The sequence below is a fragment of the Tachysurus vachellii genome, chromosome 17 (genome assembly GCF_030014155.1).
Source record: "Tachysurus vachellii isolate PV-2020 chromosome 17, HZAU_Pvac_v1, whole genome shotgun sequence".
NCBI classification, from domain to species: Eukaryota; Metazoa; Chordata; class Actinopteri; order Siluriformes; family Bagridae; genus Tachysurus; species Tachysurus vachellii.
The window spans coordinates 7,949,256-7,973,162 of NC_083476.1; the positions used below are offsets into that span (position 1 = coordinate 7,949,256).

Sequence of the window (23,907 nt, forward strand, 5' to 3'; positions counted from 1 at the left end):
ACCAGAGAGTTGTTGCTCCGAAAAGCATAAAGAATTGTCATTGTATAATATCAACAAAAACACTAACATGGAGAAACTGTATTTCATACAAGTAAGTCAAATATTTCAAGCACACTTTATAACAAAATATTATTTAAAATTGCCATGTCGTTTCTTAACACTGAGTTTAGGCAGATCAGCAGGTGAAGTAGCGAATGCACCACTGTAAGCGTTATAATGATTTTCTTTTAGTGTTTTCTGCTACAAAACTTGGATTTCAGAATAAATGCCAGCTATTGCATCATGAATGTGCAGCGTGTCAACACGCTTAAGATTTTTTTCTATGAACTGATATTTTTTCTTTTGAAGCACCAAAATTCACTTAAAAAAACTGTTCTTGAACTCTTTAAATAATATCCAGCTGCTATGGTGGGAAGCAGACATGCTCTGCTGTGGGTGCATGCCCCAATACCAATAAGACACACTCCTTTGCAGGCCTCCTCACATATTGCCTGAGAAATGCCACTAAACCATGGTGACCCTTTTGTGAGGAGGTGTGTATGATGTATGTCATGTCAAGAGAACTATCCGTTTTACATACACACACGCACACACACACACACAAAATTTGCACTAAAGAACACCAGTCACATCAAATGCAAACACATGCAGGCATATGCATATATATACATACCTCCCTGTCTGATACTATGATACTATGTTAAATTATACACTTTTGACTGATGACATTACCCCTGAAGTAATTCCATAAAGTTAACCCACTACATCAACATCTAAGTATTCTTCTTTATTGCACTTTCTGCATTACTGATATTGCTGTTGTATAAAAGCTCATATATACTGTATATATATATATATATATATATATATATATATATATATATATATATATATATATATATATATATATATATATATATATATATATATAGATTCTTAATATTTTAATTCTTCTCTACAATAGAGGATATTTCTTTAGGACAAGTATTATAATAACTTAATAGTATTCAATATAGATAAAATAGAGAGAGAGAGAAAGAGAGTGAGCGTGGCAGTATCACCCTGGCCTATATGCCTTGTTCCTACAGTATATAAACTGGGTCATATTCTTAGAGTCTTCACTCATATGACATCTAAGGCCAGAAGGTCTTGGATTTCTCCTCCACAGTCTTATAGTGCTACATCCCCCAGAAGCCCCAGTCACACCACCTTCTTCCTGTTTCTGCAGTCCAATCAGTGGCTGAATACTACAGCGGCTGTGACGTGGGTAGCTTCAGCCGGTTATAGTGTGCAAGGAAGTGGACACACATACTGTATGCATACCAATTCACGTGTACACACTACACGAAACACACAGGTCCGACCTCCATGTGATAGCGTGACATGGATGCGGTTTTCGGCAGATTAGCAATGTTTTTGATTGGAAGTAGTGAGGCTTCTGTCACTCTGAAGAGAAAGATAGCATTCCTCCAAAGGCCATCACGGTGCTGTAAACAAAACAAATGAAGTAAAAAAAATGAGGCCATATCTTCCTAAATTAGCCAATCAATTAAAAATTTTACTGAAATTGTATCAATACTAACATTCCTTCCCAACATGATACTTGACTCTACTACTCAAATGATGTATTTTAGAACTATAATGTATATAAACCAATTTTAGTTTTAGGTTTATTGAAATACCTGCCTATGGATTTTTATGTGATTTGACTATCAGGGCAATAAGAGTGTGATGCTATTGGGAAACCTGTCCCAGGATATACACATGGGAAATATAAAGATGAGGAAAGAGGTTTTAGTGCTCTCTGTGTGATTCTGTATACAGTAGGAAGTTTTAGAAAGTGTGTATAATAAAATCTCTAGAACTGTGAGTAATTGTACACTTGAACACACAAGATGGTTTCAGTAAATATTAGATGATATTAACATTTTATATATATGCACAAAAATGCTGTTATAAAATTATGATATGGTGCAAGTCAAAAAGAACAGTTGCGTTAAAGGAATTTCAGCAAATTAACTAGAGACATCTAATCTTGTTGTTGTGGCATTCTCACCCAGCATGTGTCCTCCAACACTTCTGGTTCCAGCATCATTCCATTCCATGCCATGAACCTCACTGCATTCTTGGAAGGAGTCTGAGTGGGAGTGGAGCTCCAGATGGTGATGTTAAGACAGTGGATAATGATACGCTGCTCTGCCCTTGAAGCCAGCAGGTGGAGGAAGTTCATTTGGACAAACTGAACTCTAAACTCCAGCTAAAAATAAACAGCACTCACATATTATCTTTTGAAAATAGACCTTCCACCTATGACGCAATATTTGCACTGTGCTTTACAATGTTGAAGATCTGAAGGGCATGACCAGATTGTGATCACAACATAGCAGCAACGTTGTATAGGCTTCATCTGGGCAATTTGTCAATGACTATAACATCATACATATCATACATCAAACATATCTTTGTTCTTTACCAGAACCTTTTGTCCTTATAGAAATGCTAATGTAATAGAGCATTGTTATTGAATTTTAATTCCATCCATCTATTTTCTGTACCACTTACACTACACAGAGTCAATATCTGAAGGCTATCTCAGGGTACTCAGGGCACAAGCAAATTTAGTGATACCAATCAGCCTACAATACTGTACATGCCTTTGGACTTTGGGAGTACATAGATAAATCTCACAAAACACAAAGACTCCATGAACACAGGGTTGAGGTGGAAATCAATAGACCAAACCTAGAGGTGCAAGGCAAACATCCTAAACACTAAGCCACTATACTCCTGTTAAATTGCCATTATATACAGACATATGTAATTAATGAGTTGATGATGCAAGCTTATATAATTGGAAAATGTTGTTATTTCTGGTTACATTCTCAACTTGTGTCTGATTATTTACCTTGGACACAGTAATTGGTCTAAGGCAGGTGAGCCCGCCTCTTGTGAAGTTGCATGTCACTTCTATAGAGTCAGTGGGACAACCCAGGTTTGGGTCAATCCAGTAAGTGCCTATAGAAAAAAAAGATACAGTATTTAAATACAATATTTATTGGAAGATATTTTACAACATATCTTACTGTGCAACAAAATAAATTTACCTGTATAGTTATAAACCTTAGTTTTATTTATATATTTTTGTATATATTATCTTGCTGTATATACTATCTTAATGTATATAAGTTTTATTCTTCTTTATTTTTATATAGACTTCGATATAGATTTTTCTATTCTTATTTTGGTGACAGAGTTGGGTTAAGGAACCCAATTTCCCCTCTGGGATTAATAAAGTATTTCTGATTCTGAAGTGTTTAAAATTTTGCATCATTCGCAAGCTGTATATAAAAAAAAATTCTGACAGTATTACAAACAGGCCGAGAGTTATACAAAAGGTACATTGAAATAAACATGTACACATACCATCGTTGAATTTGTGTTGGCAGGTTATAAGGTCCCGGCAGAGGCGAGCCGGATGATCCTTTGTTCCTAGTGGATTCTTCAGACTGAGAACAAGCAAATTAAGATATTGTAAAGTCTGTAAGATGTCTGGAGCTCGGTCCATGGGAAAATCCATTAGATCTGCCACCTGAGAGAGTCAAAGCGTGAAAGAGGTGTGAAGGAGAAAAAGCAATTAATTTAACAGAAAGACAGCAGAAGTAAGCAACATTATGACAAGATAGTATTGCTGGGCATAGTTAATTATGAGAGACATATTTCTTAAACAGTGTAATAACATATTTTTAAATAGAATTCCTTATGTTTTTGTTGTAAAGTCATGTACACCAACATAAGTCATGGAACACACACACAAGTTTCATTAAAAAATATAGGCAACAGAAAAAAATCCTCAAAATCCCAAAACCAAAAATCACATTACAGGAAAAAACTCTACGTAATATAGCTTGATGTATGTACTTTTAAATTATCAGTGTAATTGACACAAAGGCACTTGCCATTTAATATTTTCCATCGCTGGAATCATCATGCCAAATCCTACCTTTCACTGGTTAGGGCATATACCAGTTGTATAATATTGTTGCACCTCATGATAAATGGAGCAGGTGGGAGTCTGTAGACAGTTCAGACACCTGCATATGACTAACATGATCTCTGTGCTCTGAGCAGTGAGCTGAGCCAAGTGTGTGATGCTGATGTGAGCAGAATCAAGCTGAAAATGCTAAACGAGCTAGAAATCTGTCGTGTTTATTTGTCTCAAAATAGTTTTAACTACATTCTAGCTTGCCCTGGATGTACAAGACCCATTGACAGTCCCCCAATCATCTTCAACAGCAACCAGTTCTGATTAAGTATTTACCATAAAAATTTCCTTTCTGACTATTTGTCATTAAGAGTAGACAGTCCAAGAGAAAAATGGGCAGTAGAGAATGCCTGGCTTTAAAACAAAGTTCATCAAAGCAAGTCCAGCTGAGATCAATTTAACACTGAAGAAGCTGCTTGGAGGAGAACTGAAACATTTTGATCTAACAAGAAAGAACTGACTCAACTCCCAAATTTAAGATGTTTGCTGTGAAAAGCCATACATAAATCAGCATAAATCCAGCATTTTTACAGGGCAATAACTGTAATTGTAGTGCAGTATATTGTGTGGTTGTGTTTACTGGAATGAAAATATATATATTTAATTATACACACCTTGGTTTTAAAAGCAGCATGCGAACCAATGAACTCAGACAGCGTTCCACCACTGTCATCTTGTTGCTTTAAAAGAAACACCCAGATACACACAAACTCCATCAAATCTTTATTTGTTCAGATGGTCTGATCATTGTAAAAGAATAAGTGCTTTAAGTACTTACAAAGGATTTTGAAATCCTGGGAGGTCCCTGAAAAAAGAAAAAGGAAAAAGCAAACAGTTAGGGTTTAAGTTTGCATGTATATTCTTAGGTGCATGTTGGCCAAAAAAAAATCGTGTGGAGATTTAAAGATGTCTTACCGGTGGTCCAGGAGGTCCTCGATGTCCCGGAGCACCCTAAAAACAGTCAGCATATTCTAAATAACCATGAATGTGTATGTATGTGTCTGTGAGTTTGTATTTAATGAAAGCCTCACCCTTGGCCCCTGAGCACCCTATATGACAAAATAAAGAAAACACATTTCAAATTTTCTATTTTTTTATTCCTGCATTGAATGTATCACATGAATTCTGTGTCAGAATATGCAATTTTACCATTGCTCCGCTGCTACCAGAATCTCCTCTAGGGCCCTAGACAAAAGTCATGTGTCAAAAGGTCAGTGCAGCATTCGATATATATTTTTTACCATCACAACAGACGCAACAGCTAAAATAATACGTTACTATTTCTAACAAAGTACTAATACATTACTGTTTCTCTCATTTACAGGGACCTGTATACTGAACATAAATTTAAAAATATATAGATATTATTTGACATATATATATCATCACAAGCTGCCTTTAATTTGTTTACTTTACATTATACAACATACAGTATACATATGCTGACAAAATATATGATTTGATGTTATGTAGTTAATATAAATAATATATAACTGTTGGTGAATTGTTGGAGCAAATAGGAGAAATAAAACACTCTATTACTTATTATACTCATATATGTTTGAGGCGTGTATTAAATTAAACATGATATTTTGACACATCACTTACTGGACTGCCATGTGGTCCAATTATACCAACAGGACCAATCACTCCCACTTTACCCTTGGGAAGATGGACAAGGAAAACATTAATCTATGTATGTTGATGGTTAACAACTTATAACTTATTAAAATGTCAATTTGTCATTATTCAAAAAAGCTCAGAGACCTAATGTTAAACGGTTACAAACGAGGTTACATGAGGTAAACCACTAACCCCCTACAGATACTGTGTTTTTGTATTAGATTGTATGAATGTGTAATGCTTCGTCTCACCGATTGGCCAGGGGGACCTTTAGGTCCACGAATGCCTTTTGGCCCTACGTCTCCTGGAGGCCCCTGCCAAGGAAAAAGACACCATAAAACAGACAGGCACACTTACATCTACACCGACAAACTAAATCACTACGCATATATATTCTGCTGTATGTGTTCATGGTATTTTCTATTTTTGCAAGCTTAGTGTAACAATCAGTAATCAGAGACCAAGAAAATTTGGTGCCATAAAACACGTGTGTGTGTGTATGTAGGGTTGGCTATGTTTGTTGAAGGATGACGGTGTCTGTGCTTTTCCATAATTTGCACTCATAGCTGTACGAGTGTTTGGTGGCTGTGGAGGTTTGAATGTGTGAGGCCATTTAAAATTGTGAATGAGTGAACTTTGTGAATTAATCCTGCATACATATGCACACATACACACACAAACAAACAAGTGCTGAAAAGAATTAGTTTACAAGTGTAGACCACACATTCATCAAAATGCAGGTCTGGATTTTAGTTTTAGATTTATAGTTTCCTGGCAGACAAGACGTTTCAATAACGTCCAAGGACAGAAAATGTCTTATTGATTTTGGCAAACCAAATGTTTTCGTATGTTTAAATGTACTGTAATGCACTTCACAGTGGTCTGATGTGCTTCAGTACTCTAATTATAGCACATGCCTCTGAATCACACCACCTGCAGCACTACAAACACTGGCTGAGGTGAGATTTGACTGAAGGTAAAATTGTTTTAATAGCCTCAAAGCACATAAAACCTCTAAGGGGAGCAAGTACTAGTAATAACTGTCAGCAATAGGCTGTGTCAATATACAATCTAGAGTAAAAATGATTCAACCAAAGCCTCTACTTTCTACTACTATATAATTCTCTGTATTTTTTACTTTCAAAAAATGTACAGTAGGTATGGTTGACCTTGCTCCACCAGAGAAAGATTTAATCCACTTTAAGCCAAGAGAAGACAAGATAATGTGAAATTGAACATTTTGTTTCTTTGTTTAAATGGGGTACCTTAGGCAGCAGGTCTTGCTCTGTAGTAGTGCACTTCACTTGTTAGCTTGTGACATTTATAAAACTGTGTACATTATACCAGTAAAATCAGATACCATTTTAAGCCTAACCATTTTTTTCCATATAACCTAAATATGGAACTGGGCAGCACACTGGAGCTTTAGCCTGGGAGGTTAGATAATAAATGTACACTCTTGTACATCCATGTTCACCATTGGAATTGTATAGAGAGTAACTACTGAACTGTATTAGAGAGAAAACCTCTGAGACCTTAAGTCTGTATGGCTTATGTTTTGCATGAGACAGCCAGACTCACCACTGAAGAGTCTTGAGTATACATTAAATCTTAGGAAAGAGAGGAGTGTGTGGTGGGGTGGAAACTAGAAGCAGAATTTTTTGGATGTTAACTAGGAGTAAGGTCAGGCTTCAGGTGTGGTCTTTTTCCCAAACATCATTTATTTCATAATTCCAATTGCACATTTGCCAAATTTGTGTTTATAACTGAAAACCAAGGACAACAAAAAAGCTTATTGTCTTACCTTTGGACCAAATATTCCTAGTATCCCTGGAAATCCAGGCTCTCCGAAATCTCCCTTAAAAACAAAAAATGTAAACAGTAAATGTATATAGTACTACTAAGAGGATGAATATAACATGTGATAAAACATGCTAGTACTGATTCTAATACTGTATTTTAATTGTGCAAGCATTTTAAGAGCAAATATTTACTGATTCACTTTAAAACTGTACATATGAATTAAAATCTGTCCTCAAGATGTCTGTTTTTATCTACAAAATATCAATATGTTAAAGACAACCAAACCTATAAAATAGGGTGGGAATACTCATCAAAATATCACTAAAAATCTGAAGGGGATGCTATTTTAAGAAAAAGGCTACTTGAATCTGTAGCTGTTCAAAAAGAGGTTAATTACAAGAGTTTAATATAATAAATTATTTTCAGTTATTTAATATTATTTATTATTAATAAATAACCCCCTTGGTCATCACAGTGGATCCTCATGTTCGATTTGGCACTAGTTTTATGCCAAGGCTCTTCCTGACACAACCCTCCTATTTTAGTCCGGGCTTGGGACTGGCACTGAGAGTGCACTGACATTTACTGCTAGTGGCTGGTTGGGAGAACTGAACCAGGCAGTGAGAGCACCAGGTACTGTGCAGCTGGGAACCCAATAGCATTCATTCTAAAATCTCAACATTTTGAATTACTATCACTATTTTACTATTACTATAAACAATATGTGAGGCATAGGAATTTTCAAAATCAGACCATGTTCTATTTCAAAATAGATATACATATTGTATATTCTATATACATTTCAAAATGAATAAGCATAATGCAATTAATTAATAAAAATAACAATAATTAATAACATTTAGACATGCCAATTTATATAATAAAGGAAATTAGAACACTCACTCCAAACTTTGTCATCTCAATCATTTAAATCTTAAGAAAGGTTTACTTTACATTTTTAATTCTCAAATGCTAAAACATTTTGCTACTCTAAATTGTAATTGTAAGCGGGTGTGCATGAATCATTTAAAGTACAACTCTTTATATTTTTAGTATACATCTTCAAGCAACAGTAGAAGCACTGGAAAATCAAAAATGTATTTGAAAACGAAATTAGTATTAATCAATAATTATTCTTTATAACTGAAAGTGTTCATCCAACGCATCTAAATAGATGTACCAATAATATAACTTTGTGACATTAAATGAATCCATATTTGCATCTATATTTAGTAGGTCTCAGATTAAACAGATGTAATTGTATGTATCTTATGTTTGTTGTAAAAACCATAGTATATAATAGCAAACAGTGCTTAGTACAAAAAAAAAACTTAATTCTTTAATTCCCAAGGGATTTGACTTTTGATTAAAAATATACATAACATTAAACAATATAGTAAAAACAACAAAAACATTTTTTGTGGCTCTTTACAAGTGTTACTCACTGGTTGCCCTTTGGGCCCTGGATCCCCCTGAGCTCCTGGCAGTCCCATTCCTCCTTTAAATCCTCTTTTCCCTGAAGTCCCAGGATGACCTAGGAGACCTCGTTCACCCTGACAATAATTAAGTAGATTATTGTCATTCATTTTCATTCACTAATATAACCAATATTAAGCATTATTTCTCATTTCCTGAAATCAGTAACCATCAAGACACATTGAGATCAAGATCAAGCTGTGCTAGCATAAAGATATGCTGTATTTCAGTTGCATGATATTATACATCAGAGAGCTAAAATAATCATCCTAATCAATAATCAATAATCAGTTACTGAATATATAGCAGTAAGATGCAATATAACGACAATTAAGGCAGTAAAATGTGTTCGTACAATGTGCTCAAAATTAGGCAAATGTGAATTCAATTAAAAGGTCTGGTTAAATACTGTGAGGATTACAAACATATAACAAATCCATAATATGAAATTAATGTTAACCCTGGCAATAATTCCAGTACATAACTCCCTGGCATACATTTCCTGTAGCCTTTATTCTATACAGGGTCACTGGGAACCTGGAAATCCCGCAGCACTACACAGTCACACTCACACACACACACACACACACACACACACACACACACACACACACACATTCACACACACACACAAAACCACACACACACGCAACACACACACGCAACACACACACACACACACACACACACACACACAAACATATGCACACACTACAGACAATACAGAGAAAAAACCCAAGCTCAGGTAGAGTATGTTATGGGTTGTTTTATGCTACGGTACTAGGCTTCTATGCTAACTAAAACCAGTTCAAACCAGATGTCAGCCAGTTTTCTTTCTACCTCTCCTATTTTTTTTTGGAGTCCTGCTGACCAAAAAATAACTCCTGTCCTTGGCCAATCAGAACCCTGCACATTTGGCAAAACTGGTTGTGTGTATATACTCATAATTCTGAATAAACTTTGAGAGATTTTGCCATGTGAAAACTTGTATCTACTTGTATCTCTGTATCTATTTTGGCAACTCTCCCCAAGTCTGAAAGGGAGCATGCAGCAGGGCACTCTATAGTTTGTCTCTCCAATAAGAAAAGTAATAAAGAAAAACTCTATGTTCAGCTTGTGCATTTTTTTACCTTTAGCCCAAATGAACCCTGATCTCCTGGTAAACCTGGAACACCAATTTTCCCCCTTGCTCCCGATTTCCCTGGAAGTCCATACTCTCCATCATCTCCTTGGTCACCCTGAAGAAAGAGAGATAAAGAGGAAACCAAGAGAGAAAACGGGAGTGGGAAGATGCTCAATGTTGCAGAAGTCATTTTCAGTCATGCTTAAACTCACATACATGGTGCACTTATGCCGGATAGTAGTAAACTGTATATGCATTGTATATATAGTAGATTGTATTTTTTTAAATTCCAAAATGTTTTATTAAAGACACAATATTTGCTATCAAACACATATTATTTAACAGTGAAAAAAGTAAAGAAGAAATTAGGCCCACTGGTATTCCTTTAGTTCCATCCTTCCCAGGAATGCCATCGACACCAGAAATGCCCTCCCGGCCCTCTCGACCAATCACACCCCTTGGACCTGGCAAGCCAACCACACCCTTTTAGAGAGAAAGAGAGAGAGAGAGATGTACTATATCTGAAACCATGTTATAATTAATATATAAATTTTATGATATTATTCTTTTGACTGCTTCTTGCTCAGGGTGGCAACAACGGATCACATGGTCCACCTATTAGATTTGGCACAGGTTTTATGCTGGATGCCCTTCCTGACTCAACCTTCCCATTTTATCCGGGCTTGGGACCGGACAAGAGAGTTGACACTTAAGGGGCTTGGTTAGCTCTCTGCCTGGGAATCAAACCCGGGCTGTGGCAATGACAGCCTGGGATCCTGCCGCTGGACCCCCAGGACATTAATAATACCTATATAAAACCTTGCCAGAATTCAAACTTCCAGAAAACACATTTTCCACACACAGGTTTTATATTCACATGATCATGAACCAAAGGTGCTAATTGAAAAGTACAAGACCATAGAATAAAACAGAATCATTTCAAAAAGTGGAAGGAAAGGTTAAAATACATTATTTTATAAACAGTTGTTTGTTGGACAGTCCTGCAATTTTTCTTGAGTAAAATAGTCTACCTACACCACAAATATCAACTGTAATTTCCAAGAAATGATGGCAGATGAGTTAACACAGCTGACACTGTTTTTGACTGAAAGATTCAAAACTGTCTCCTTTACTGTAAAAGTTGCTTCAGTTTTCAGGCAATTATACATTGTTTTTGTTTGACAAAAACAATGATGATTACAGTAAGGAAGAAAACATATACTGTTCTTACTGGTGATCCTCTACTTCCACGTTCTCCTTGTTGACCCTGTTTACCCTTTTGACCCTTTAGGAAAAGGAAAAGGAAGAGATGGTAAAAAACTAATGCTCTCACATCTGTCACACAGTAATTGAGTGTGGCACATTATTTCCCCACATGTTTAGATCCCATACCTGCTCCCCTTTTGATCCTTTGGGGCCTTGTTGTCCAGGAGGTCCAGGGTGACCCTAAAATATAAAAAAAATCAACACACCTGAGCGAGGAGGGTCTGGTTTTGTGTGTGTGTGTGTGTGTGTGTGTGTGTGTGTTCATTTGCTTACAGGTAGTCCAGGTGCACCAACTTTGCCTCGAACTCCATCTACCCCTTGCTGACCCTGGGCATCAAATCATCACAAGTAAATATCACAGATGTAATATCAAATTTACATCTCGTTTATGTCAGTTTAACAAATAAAAATGAGAACGTATTTAGCTATGGGCTAATTTAGTATTACACCATAGTGATGTTAAAGTCTCCAATCTCTTTTTTCACTTTTGGAAGTAGATGCATGTATCAGCACAGTGTCAGGATGGAAGGCTTTGTGTTTATTTTTTTCTCAATTTCAGAAGTGTCAAATATTTGCAATGCTTTTATGTATATGTGCATATTAGGTATGACAGTTATGAGGACCAAAGGGGCCAAAGGTCAAATCCACTCACTAGGTATCCTGGATCTCCTGGTTCCCCTCTGTCACCTCGGTCACCAATGCGCCCCTAGCACAGACACACACACACACACACACACACACACACACACACATATTTATTCATATTTACTGAATACTGAAAACAGAATAAATTGAAGAAAAAAAAGAGTGTGAGAGACAAAAAGATGAACACACTCGAAGTCCAGAAGGACCAGGAGGACCTATTATTTTCCCATCATCTCCCTGTTCGCCCTAAACAAAAACAAACTTATATCAGATGAGATCTGTGAATATTATACTAAAAAAAATACAAAATTTAAATTTAGTGGTATAAATATACATCTTGCTATAGTAAATTTGAACAGTAGTGATAATACAAAAGACACAGATTCCCACAGAAAGTGGGATTTTACCTTTACACCTTTTGGTCCTGTAGGCCCTATAGGACCCTGTGGCCCCTGGTGACCCTATAGAGAGAAAATGAAGTGGTAGAGAGGGGAGAGATTACACTGACTTTTTTCATGTCTGAAAGTCCATTATACTGCTTCTCTATATTCTTCTTTAAAAGTGTGAAATTATCCGGTGCAACAGGTGAGTCTAGGAATCTTTCATAATCCTCACCTCATACCCTGCTAGACCTGGATCTCCCTGTTGTCCCATCCGTCCTGGGGCACCCTACAGAAGAATTGAATACCGTTTGTTGAATATTCTGAAGAAAATTGATCACATTACATTGTTATCCACTTGCCTTAACTGACAGGTGTACACAATTGAAAAAATGAAAATTGGGATTAAATCATAATGAGATTTCACTATAATCCTAATTATTCCTTAAGGAGAGAACAAAAGTCGGTTCCTTAAGTCAACAAAAGCAGCGAGGCAAACAATTCTAAGACAGAAACCACACAGGGAAAAAATGATAAACAGAAATCAAAGTTGATACACACATTTAGAATGGCAAGGAGATAACAAAGGCTTGGTAAGTTAGCAAACTGAGAACATTGTGCAGTTATACTACCATGAGAATGGTTTAAATGTCCTAGAAAAAAGGAAATGATAGTGGAACCCAAAAGTGGTCAGAACTAGGGGTAGGGCTCTCTCTGGCAGCGAAGTGGGAGTCCTTACACACGTGCCCTGCCCCCTGAAAAACACCTCTAGGTGTTCTCCAGGGCCATCCACAAGGTCTTAGATCTTGTTGATCAGGGTGTTTTCGGCAGTTAGAGAGAGAGGTAAAGGATATTGCTATCATTTCCCACAACTGCTCCTCAGATCCATAACCCTCCCAATCCACCAGATATTGAAGATGCCCCATCCCCCTTCATGAGTCCAGGAATTCTTGCCATAGGTAAGCAGATTTCCAATTCAATTCAATTTCCAACAGCGGAGGACGTGCTGGGTTTTACTGTAAGCGATGCATGACAGGGTTAATTTGCTGGATGATCTTGAAAGGGCAGATATTCCCGGGACTGAGTTTTCTACTTGGTATTTGGAACCTGAGATTTTTGTGGATAGCCAGACCTGGATTATATTCAGGATTGGGACGTCTCCGTCAGTCAGCCTGCAGATGATCAGACACAGAGTAGGAACAAATGAAATCTTTGACATCTGTGATAAGTGTGTTCCACCAGAACATGAACTGCACAAGTGTGGTCATCCTCTGAATGACATGTTAGGGAGCACCTGTGGCATGGTTCATGCCGAAGTGGTTTTGGGAAACACTATCCATCCATCTCCACAGTGAACGAGAGGTTAATGTTAGGGTGTCAGCGAATTGGGGCCATGGTGAAGCTCTTTTTTTTGTTTAAGGCTGATTGTGCAGCCTCAGACCATCTGATAGTTCTGAGTTTCCTTGTAACAATGCAGTTAAGGGACTATGAATGACTGGACCTCCTTCACACCCTTGGGAACTGGCCATTCAGTCACTGCTCATATCTTACATTGATTCACCTCTCCCCCTTTTATGATGTAGCCCAGGCAGCTGGAGGTAGTATGATAGAATTCACATTTATCTGCTTTAACATCGAGTTGGTGCTGTAAGAGCATTGTCAGAAAGGTGCATACATGGTTATTGTGTAACACTCTGGTCTTTAAGTATATCAGGATGTCATCGATGTAAACTACAACACAGTGTTTCAGTAGATCACTAAAGATTATACTAACATATGATTGGAACACTGCTATTGCATTTGTCAGGCCATATGGCAAAGCAAGATATTCATAGTGCCCCCTGGTGGTGACAAATGCAGTCTTTTATTTATCCCCTCCCTGACACGAATGAGATTGTAAGGACTCATCAGATCCACTTTAGTAAAGAAATGGGCTTTACACAATTGCTCCAAGGTAGTAGGGACTAACAGCATTAGATAGAGGTACTTCACTGTTATGACATTGAGGCACCAGTAGTCAATATATGGCCTAAGGCTGTTATTCTTTTGTCCACAAAGGAGAAGCCTGCTGCAGGAGAGGTGAATGGACAGATAAAGCCCGTTGCCAGTGACTCCTGTATATAGTCCTCCATGCCCTTAGTCTCTGAAATCAAGAGAGGGTAGCTCCTACTCTTGGAAGCCACCATATTGGACAAAAGGCTGATGGTACAGTCCCATGTTCAGGGAAGATGCAGTTTGGTGGCATTTTCCTTACTAAAGACCTCACTCAGGTTCTGGTATTCAATGGAAATATATTTGGTGTTCTTGAGCTCATGGTAATTTATGGAGGTGGTATGGCAGGGAAGTCTAGTTTAAAGTACTGTTCAAGACAATGAGGGCACCAAAGTGAGAGCTCCCTCCATTGCCAAGAGGGTTGTGGATGCTTAGCCATGGATATTCTAGAATTATGGTGTTCAATGGAGAGGATATAATGAACAGCACCAGTTCCTCAACATGAAACAGTCCAACCTGGAGCACCAAAGGGGCCATTTGTTGGTTGGTTGATCAGGTTGACAGCTGGCCCTGAATCCATAAGGGCTGAGACATAATGTACACGGTTTGTATGGCATAGGTGCACCAGTATATGTAAGCTAAATGGGCTGGTGATCAGTTGTGTCCCAGTTGTCCACAGTAGAAGCACAGCTGCAAACACAGGTTTTACCCCAAAGTATGGGTTCTGGAAATTTCTTATGCCCTAATGGCACTGTGGTTGTGGATGAGATTGTTGAGGCAAATGGCCAGATGCAAGTAGTCAAAACCTGAAAGTAGTCAAAACTCTGCCTATTTTTGGGGTGCTGTAAGGACTCAAACAACAGGTTTCCCTCTTCCCCATCAGAGGGATCACTTGCCTCAGTCTTATTTTTAGTTACTTTCAATTATTAAGAGCACTTGGTCCTCTGTATTTATTTATCATACTTTTGGACAGGAGATAAAATAGTGATTAACTTCTCTCTGCACTTTTCTAAAAAGCAAAACTTTATACAGTAAGCATGCTTCATTCAATTGTTCATTGTTCATTTTAGCAGAGTTCTGAGAAAAGTGCCATCTGACAGAATTAATTAATTTATTAATACTTTTATCTTACCACAGGTCCAGTAGTTCCTCTTGAGCCTTTTGGTCCAATGGTTCCAACCGGTCCAGCTTTCCCTGCTGTTCCTGTCTCACCCAGGTGTCCCATGTTGCCCTTTGCTCCCTATGAGAAACAGATATAGTCAAATACATTAGAATAATTCATAAAGAACCAACAAATCGTAACAAATGTAAACAAAAAGTGGGGTTAGGGTTAGGGTTAGGACCAAAATTGTGTGGATGCCTGAGTATAATACCCCTGTGTGTATCTTCCCAAAAAACTGCTGCCATAAAGTTGGAGTCACCTGATTATATAAAGAGTCTTTTAGAAAACCTGCTCTGGTATGACAATGCTTCTGTACACATTGCAAGATCCATAAAGACATGGTTTACCAATGATCTGTGATGTCAAGCCCACTGGTCTAAGCAGGGACGCCCGGACTTCCCTCTCCACAGACACTTCCTCCAGTTCTTCCGGGGGATTACCGAGGCGTTCCCAGGCCAGCTGAGAGACATAGTCCCTCCAGCATGTCCTAGGTCTTCCCCAGGGCCTCCTCCAGGTTGGACATGCCCAGAACAGATGCCCGAGTCACCTCAGCTGACTCCTCTCGATGTGGAGGAGCAGCGGCTCTATTCTGAGGTCCTCCCGAGTGACCAAGCTCCTCACCCTATCTCTAAGGGAGCGCCCAGCCACCCTGCGGAGGAAACTCATTTCGGCCGGCTGTATCCGGGATCTTGTCCTTTCGGTCATGACCCAAAGCTCATGACCATAGGTGAGGGTACTGTAGGAACGTAGATCGACTGGTAAATAGAGAGCTTCACCTTACAGCTCAGCTCTTTCTTCACCACAACAGACTGGTATATCGACCGCATCACTGCATAGGATACACCGATCCGCCTATCGATCTCCCGCTCCATCCTTCCCCCACTCGTGAACAAGACCCCAAGATACTTAAACTCCTCCACTTGGGGCAGGAGCTCTCCACCAACCTGAAGGGGACAAGCCACCCTTTTCCCGGCTGAGAACCATGGCCTTGGACTTGGAAGTGCTGATTCTCATCCCCGCTGCTTCACACTCGGCTGCAAACCATCCCAGTGCATGTTGAAGGTCCTGATTTGATGAAGCCAACAGGACAACATCATCTGCAAAAAGCAGAGACGAAATCCTGTGGTCCCCAAACCGGACTCCCTCCGGCCCCCGACTGTGCCTAGAAATCCTGTCCATATAAATAATGAACAGGACCGGTGACAAAGGGCAGCCCTGCCGGAGTCCAACATACACCGGGAACAAGTTTGACTTACTGCCGGCAATGTGAACCAAACTCCTGCTCTGGTCATATAGGGACCGGACAGACCTTAGCAGAGGTCCCCCCACAGGTCACCACGAGGGACACAGTCAAATGCCTTCTCCAGATCCACAAAGCACATGTGGACTGGTTGGGCAAAATTCCCATGAACCCTACAGCAACCTGGCAAGGGTATAGAGATGGTCCAGTGTTTCACGACCGGGATGAAAACCGCATTGTTCCTCCTGAATCCGAGATTCGACTATCGGCCAAATTCTCCTCTCCAGTATCCTGGCATAGACTTTTCCAAGGAGGCTGAGAAGTGTGATCCCCCCCCTCTTCTTAAACAGAGGGACCACCACCCCAGTCTGCCAGTCCAGAGGCACTGTCCCCAGCTGCCACACAATGTTGCAGAGGCATGTCAACCAAGACAGCCCCACAACATCCAGAGACTTGAGGTACTCAGGGAGGATCTCATCCACTCCCGGTGCCTTGCCACCAAGGAGCTTATCAACTACCTCAGTGACCTCAGTTTGGGGGATCGACGAGTCCACAACTGAGCCCTCGGCCTCTGCTTCCTCAGTGGAAGACATGTTGGTGGGGTTGAGGAGATCCTTGAAGTACTCCTTCCACCGTTTGAGAATGTCCCCAGTCGAAGTCAGCAGATTCCCACTCCCACTGTAAACAGTGTGTGCAGGGCACTGCTTCCCCCTCCTGAGGTGCTGGACGGTTTGCCAGAATTTCTTTGAGGCCGACCAATAGTCCTTCTCCATGGCCCCACAGAACTCCTCAAAGACCCGGGTTTTTGGAACCACCCAGGCTGAAGCTTGCGTGGCCTTCCGGTACCTATCAGCCACCTCCGGAGTCCCCCTAGCCAACCAGGCTCGATAGGACTCCTTCTTGAACTTGACGGCATCCCTTACTTCCGGGGTCCACCACCGGGTTCAGGGATTGCCACCACAACAGCTTCCAGAGACCTTACGGCCACAGCTCTGGGCAGCCGCATCGACAATGGGGGTGGAAAACATGGTCCACTCAGACTCAATGTCTCCATCCTCCCTCAGGATCTGGTTGAAGCTCTGCCGGAGGTGGGAGTTGAAGATCTCTCTGATCGGAGGCTCTGCCAAATATTCCCAGCAGACCCTCACAGTACGTTTGGGTCTGCCAAGTCTGTCCAACTCCCCCCCAGCCATCGGATCCAACTCACCACCAGGTGGTGATCAGTTGACAGCTCCGCCCCTCTCTTTACCCGGGTGTCCAAGACATACGGCCGGAGGTCAGATGAAACAACCACAATGTCGATCATCTACCACTGACCTAGGGTGTCCTGGTGCCACGTGCACTGATGGACACCCTTAAGCTTGAACATGGTGTTCGTTATGGACAAACTGTGACTAGACTAGCACAGAAGTCCAACAACAGAACTCCACTTGGGTCAAGGTCGGGGGGGACGTTCCTCCCAATCACGCCCCTCCAGGTATCACTGTCGCTGCCCACGTATGCGTTGAAGTAGAACGTCGGTCCCGGTCGGAGCTCTTTCCAGCACCCCTCCCAGAGATGCCAATTTGTAAAAACACTGCAAAAAGCAGAGACGAAATCCTGTGGTCCCCAAACCGGACTCCCTCCAGCCCCCGACTGCCAAAACACTGCCATTTGGCCCGTAAGTGCAAATAACAGTGAGAGACCTATCCCCGACCCGAAGATGCAGGGAAACTATCCTCTCGTTCACTGGGGTGAACTCCAACACATGGCAGCTGAGCTTTGGGCTATGAGCAAGCCCACACCAGCCTGCTGCCTCTCACCGCGGGCAACTCCAGAGTAGTAAAGGGTCTAGCTTCTCTTGAGGAGTTGGGTTCCAGAGCCCAAGCTGTGCATGGAGGCGAGCCCAACTATCTCTAGTCGGTATCTCTCAACCTCCCGCATGTCCCTAGAGCCAGATTCCGTGTCCGGGGATTGGGATTCTGTTCCAGCTGAGGATGCCACTCCACTTTTGGTCCCACTTTGGACACCGCTCAGCACCATGTTTGATGGGAGGTACCCCACCATTTTTTTTATCTGAGCCTAATGGAAGCCTAATCAAAGCCTTTGTTCAAGCCAAGGACATTGCACCACTTGAGGGGGTTTTGGGGAATGCCATTTGGCAACCCATGCGGTGGACGCTTCCCTCCCTCCCAGCCACTCATTCCCTAGGCTTGGATGAAAAAATCTTTTTGTAGTGTAGGCTTGACTATGGATTTCACTCGGGCCTTTTGGTTAATCTGGGACAATGCTCAATCAGTTGGCTATGATTTATATACACCCTGAGCCTTGCCATCTCTTTGCTACCCCTCCTTGGGCCTAGTTGGGACATTTTTGGGGTGAGTTAAAGTGTGCAAGATAGGCCTTAGAGGGGGGTTATGTATTGAACTATTGGAACAATTCACTGCCAATCCACTAGAGGGGATGCTGGCAGGTGAATTGCTAATCCTTGTTTAGTGTCATGTGATCATGTCATGTGTTAGTTATGTTTCATGTATTGCTTAATTTGTTATGTTCTGTTATTAAGCAAGGATATTGTTTTAATCATGCAAAAGGGTCTGAGTTGCTACAACTTCTGAAACATTACACTAACCTTGAGGCCAGGCTTTCCCATCTCACCCATTTTCCCTGGCTTCCCTTCAGGACCCTGAACACAAAATACACACACATAAAAATATAGTTAGTTTTCATTCATTGATAGAACATAATTGTTACTAGTTATTTTCTGCTTTTGTGCCTTCTTAAAATATAATGACTCGCTTTTAGAGCTGTACTTTTTAATTTATTTTTACTTTTGTACTTTTTTAATTTTACTGTGAAATTACCTTGAATCCTTGTAAGCTTTTGCAAACAGCATCTTACACATGAATGGATACTCACTCTGACTCCAGTGAGTCCAGGATCACCTGGTGGTCCCTCTTTGCCTTTGATCCCTGGTTCACCCCTCACACCAGTTTCACCCTCTGGCCCCATGTCACCCTTTTCACCCTGTTTAATAAATAAATGCTGCCAATGTTAAAAATATTCTAATGAAAATGACAGAATCTATACTAAGACAGTATACATACTCTTCTGGGGACAGTGATTAAGAGAAAAACGGGGAATTTTCATCTATAAGAAGAAAGTCATCTATTGGAACAGCAAATAATTTGTCAAATACTTGCTGTACACTTGGGTTTAAGATCAAATGATGAATATGAGATGATATATGAGCATTTCAGCATTTATAGGATATTTACATATATCCTATAAATAGGATATTTGTGTTAAACTTACAACATGGCACCTTCAACGACACGTCTTTGATTTCACCCAAGCAAAAATGCTGGCTAATGTGACTGACAGTCAGTTCTTGTAACAAGTGTGTGCCCTATTAGACTGCTGTTTTTAAACAATTAGTAGCTCTAAATGTCTGCTATTAGTTTGTGCCGTGGGTGTCACCTGTGAAGACAACATTTTTTTTTTTTAAAAAGGATAACATTTTAACATTTTTGTTAAAAAGGATAAACAACCATGAAGACAAGAGAGCTGTCTATCAGAGAATAGCAAGCGATTTTGAAGCTGAGTTGCTTCTACAAATTCACTAATGTTTACTGATGAACAACCCAAAGCACACTATCAACACAAGAAAGGACTTCAATGATTGAAAACAAGTGGAAGGTTTTTGACTGGCCAAGTCAATCACAATATAAGTGAGTGCACCTTAAAACTATTAAAATGTGCTGATGGCATCATAGTCATTGTCCATATGTGTGATTGATAGTCAGGAAAGTAATTTACCTTTGCACCATCAGGACCAGCAGGACCATGTTCACCCTCTAAACCTGGCTCTCCCTAAACACACAGTCATACATATATACAAACATACATACAAACATACATACATACATACATACATACATATATGAATACATACAAAATAATTATCTAAATGATTATTTACCAAAAAATGCTCTCACATGTATAAAATCCATGTACAGTGGGGTCCAAAATTCTGTTTCACAAGCTTTTTCATTACAACAACACACTGAGTAATGATTTGAATATTTTTAAGTTTCTGACTATTTAGTATGTCCTCCTTTTGCATTAATTATTTTGCATTAGTGTACACTCAAGCTGACATGATGTGTATGTGTAAAAGAAAGCTGGTGACCCATGTTAGCTTTAAATCCATCAGCGTGTTATCTAAACACACGTTTTAATGGAAGACTCACAAACTTTACTTCTTTTTTTCAGGGAATAAACATGGTAAATTTTAACAATTTTTTTTCCATTTAAAAAGTGACCTTGAAATCCTGCAACATCTTGAATATTGAATACTTCCTTTTTTGCTTTAGAATTGTCTATTTCCAGTTTTCAATAAAAGTAAGAATTTGAATGTGGTCTCAGACTACTGGACACCATTGTATGTATAAACAAAGATCACACACCCTGGGTCCGATGAAGCCTGGAGCTCCAGCATTCCCTTCGACTCCAGCCGTGCCCTAGAGCATAAAAAATGACAAAGAAATGTGTTTCTGAAATTTCTTATTTTAGTAGGTTCATTAATACTGATATGAACACAGAATGTTTAATGTGATCAATAAACACTAACCAGAATATTAACTTCATTTGTTGTCATGTACTATTTTACTGGTCGGCCTGGTTTTTTTTTGTTTGTTTGTTTTTTTTATCAGAAGATAAATAGTGATCATTCTACCTTTTCTCCTGGTTCACCAGAGGCTCCCATGTCTCCCACTTTTCCTGGTGGACCCTGAGGAAGAGGGGCAGGGAGAGACAATGACAATTAATTTGCTCACTATTTTAGTCTTAAATGCAATGCATCAAACGGGGTACAGTAGAGTATATGAATATTTTATGGAAATTTACCTTTGGTCCAATGTTCCCAAGAGGCCCTATTGTTCCTGGTATCCCTGGGGGTCCCTGAGATTATTTTATTAAAAAATAAATATTTGATCATAAAAAAAGTCTCACACACACACATGGCAACACATACAGTACATGTCAGCAGTTACAGAGCTAAGAGGATTAAAATTGTGCCTAATAGCATTAAACATTAAACTGTGTATTTTTCAGTGAATAAATGTGAAGTAAATAAGTGAGACAGAGGGATCTTTAAGGTTTAATTTAGTTCTGATTTTACTCACTGGCTCTCCTGCAATCCCTTTTTCTCCTGGAGCTCCTGAAGAACCTGGGATTCCCTGTGGAGACATATAAAGTAACTAGGAATGTACCAATAATTTGTTTTATAATATTACACTATTTCAAGTACACAGCTTTTTTATCATTGTTTGTCTTTTGGTTTTTATTTAGCTCATGTTTCTACACCCACATAGAATGTGTCTACTTTGTTCTGATTTCACACAAATTAGTTTATTTAAACCATGCTGCTTCTTTGTGTAGTTAAACAATCTTATCACACATTCATGATAACAGTCTGAGCTCGGTTTTTATGTTTTTATGTTCAAGTTCCTTGTACTGTTTTGATCTAGCCTGTTTTTATATGCATAGTTCCCCAGTAAAGCTAATGCTGAGTATGTGAATTTGCATCCTATCTCATCGTTTTTATTTGAAGACACATAGAAGAAAATCTCATAATAGAAGGGCATTTTCTGTTTAGACAATGGTGTGTATAATGTTGAAAAATGATGCAGGTAAAGGTGCAGCTTTTATAGAATTTTTAAAAACAAATTGTATTGATAATGTAGTAAAACGATAATTGTAATGTGTAAATGTGTTATTAACACAGGACCATCTATGCTCCTAAAGTGCTAATATAATTTTTTCATATTCTATAATACTAAATCCCTTTCCAAATTAAGTCACTTTTCCTGTTATAACTAGATCTTCTGGTAAGACTTTCCATTAGATTTGGGGATTTGCCCATTCAGTTCCCAGCATCAATGTGTAGTCAGCTACCGTTGTTGGGAAAGGAGGCCTGACACACAGTCTGTGGTATAATTCATCCAGCCACTTGTTTTCTTTCACACTAATCTTGGCAAACCATGCCGTGCAGAGCATATATGTGCAGAGGCATTGTCATGGTGGAAAGGTTTGAGTGCATTAGTTCTGGTGAAGGGAAATATTAATGCTACAACATACAAAGACATTCTAGACAATTGCATGCTACAAAATTTGGGAAAGACCAACTTATAGGTGTCATGGTCAGATGTCCACATACATGTGTTGACAGTGTTAATTATTGTCTTATTGTCTAACAGCCCATTAACCAGTCCATTATATTTTATGATCCAGATTTTTGGCTTTTTATACTTTTCACTATTTTTTGGACTCCATTTTAGTGAACAGTAACAGGATGATGTTTAAACACTGAAACTGAAAAAATAGCTGTCAATAAATTAATGTGAAGGAACACACCGGAAATCCTTTCGGCCCTGTCTCTCCTGGCTCGCCGATCTTCCCCTGCAGACATTTTACAATATATAATTTATATACTAAAGGTTTTTAAACAATGGTCGCTTACATTTTAGAGAAGTAAAAAATAAAAGTTAAAAAATAAAAAAATATATAGATATATAGAAAAAAACTACAGCAAAAGCAGTTGAAGTACCTAATTGTATAATATAGTGTATATAAAATGATCATGCTACTGTGCAGCTTTTACCTGCTCTCCTGGAATCCCGACTTTTCCAGGCGGACCAACAGGACCCTAGGACAGGACATGACAGAACAAGAAAGGCAGGAAAAGAAAAAGTAAAATCATTTTAGATGTTAAAAAGTAAAACTGTAATGACCAGTAAAACTAAATGCTTTTAAACAAAATAATCAATTACATTAATGTTCTTAGAATAACTATAGTGTTCTGAGTACATTCAAATATTTATTTTTTTCACACTTTCCTTGCTTTGATACATATAAAGACTAATCTCAGTCTTTTTAGTAGAGTCCAAAAGACTGAGATTAGTATTGAAAATCCTTCTTTTTTGTGTAACTTTGTATAAACCCTGTCAATCCATGCTAGACCAAATCCATCACAGTGTCACAGTGTTTTTTCTTTTATTTTTCTTCTTCAATACTGAGATACTGAACATGTTTTTCAGTTTTAAATGAAATGTCCAGATTTTCATTGTGGTCTCAGGCCTTTAGATTCCATTGTATGCTCAGTTCCACTATAAA

At 39.1% G+C, this 23,907-nt stretch overlaps 1 protein-coding gene across 1 annotated transcript in view; it reads right to left on the bottom strand.

Annotated features, from left to right (window-relative positions):
- Positions 1-1,048: 1,048 nt before the first annotated feature.
- col27a1a (collagen, type XXVII, alpha 1a) overlaps positions 1,049-23,907 on the bottom strand; it is a 61,802-nt gene continuing 38,943 nt past the window's right edge. The window contains exons 30-60 of the mRNA XM_060890855.1: positions 23,396-23,440; positions 23,149-23,193; positions 21,918-21,971; positions 21,640-21,693; positions 21,470-21,523; positions 21,201-21,254; positions 20,551-20,604; positions 19,651-19,758; positions 19,364-19,417; positions 15,483-15,590; positions 12,594-12,647; positions 12,386-12,439; positions 12,168-12,224; positions 11,986-12,039; positions 11,607-11,660; positions 11,460-11,513; positions 11,299-11,352; positions 10,443-10,550; positions 10,075-10,182; positions 8,914-9,021; positions 7,470-7,523; positions 5,917-5,979; positions 5,651-5,704; positions 5,192-5,227; positions 5,074-5,091; positions 4,958-4,993; positions 4,821-4,847; positions 3,424-3,589; positions 2,906-3,015; positions 2,057-2,257; positions 1,049-1,487 (exon numbers count right to left, since the gene is read on the bottom strand). Coding sequence (XP_060746838.1) covers positions 1,341-1,487; positions 2,057-2,257; positions 2,906-3,015; positions 3,424-3,589; positions 4,821-4,847; positions 4,958-4,993; positions 5,074-5,091; positions 5,192-5,227; positions 5,651-5,704; positions 5,917-5,979; positions 7,470-7,523; positions 8,914-9,021; positions 10,075-10,182; positions 10,443-10,550; positions 11,299-11,352; positions 11,460-11,513; positions 11,607-11,660; positions 11,986-12,039; positions 12,168-12,224; positions 12,386-12,439; positions 12,594-12,647; positions 15,483-15,590; positions 19,364-19,417; positions 19,651-19,758; positions 20,551-20,604; positions 21,201-21,254; positions 21,470-21,523; positions 21,640-21,693; positions 21,918-21,971; positions 23,149-23,193; positions 23,396-23,440 — 2,247 coding nt within the window. The 3' untranslated portion in view covers positions 1,049-1,340. The remainder of the gene's footprint in view (positions 1,488-2,056; positions 2,258-2,905; positions 3,016-3,423; positions 3,590-4,820; positions 4,848-4,957; positions 4,994-5,073; positions 5,092-5,191; positions 5,228-5,650; positions 5,705-5,916; positions 5,980-7,469; positions 7,524-8,913; positions 9,022-10,074; positions 10,183-10,442; positions 10,551-11,298; positions 11,353-11,459; positions 11,514-11,606; positions 11,661-11,985; positions 12,040-12,167; positions 12,225-12,385; positions 12,440-12,593; positions 12,648-15,482; positions 15,591-19,363; positions 19,418-19,650; positions 19,759-20,550; positions 20,605-21,200; positions 21,255-21,469; positions 21,524-21,639; positions 21,694-21,917; positions 21,972-23,148; positions 23,194-23,395; positions 23,441-23,907) is intronic.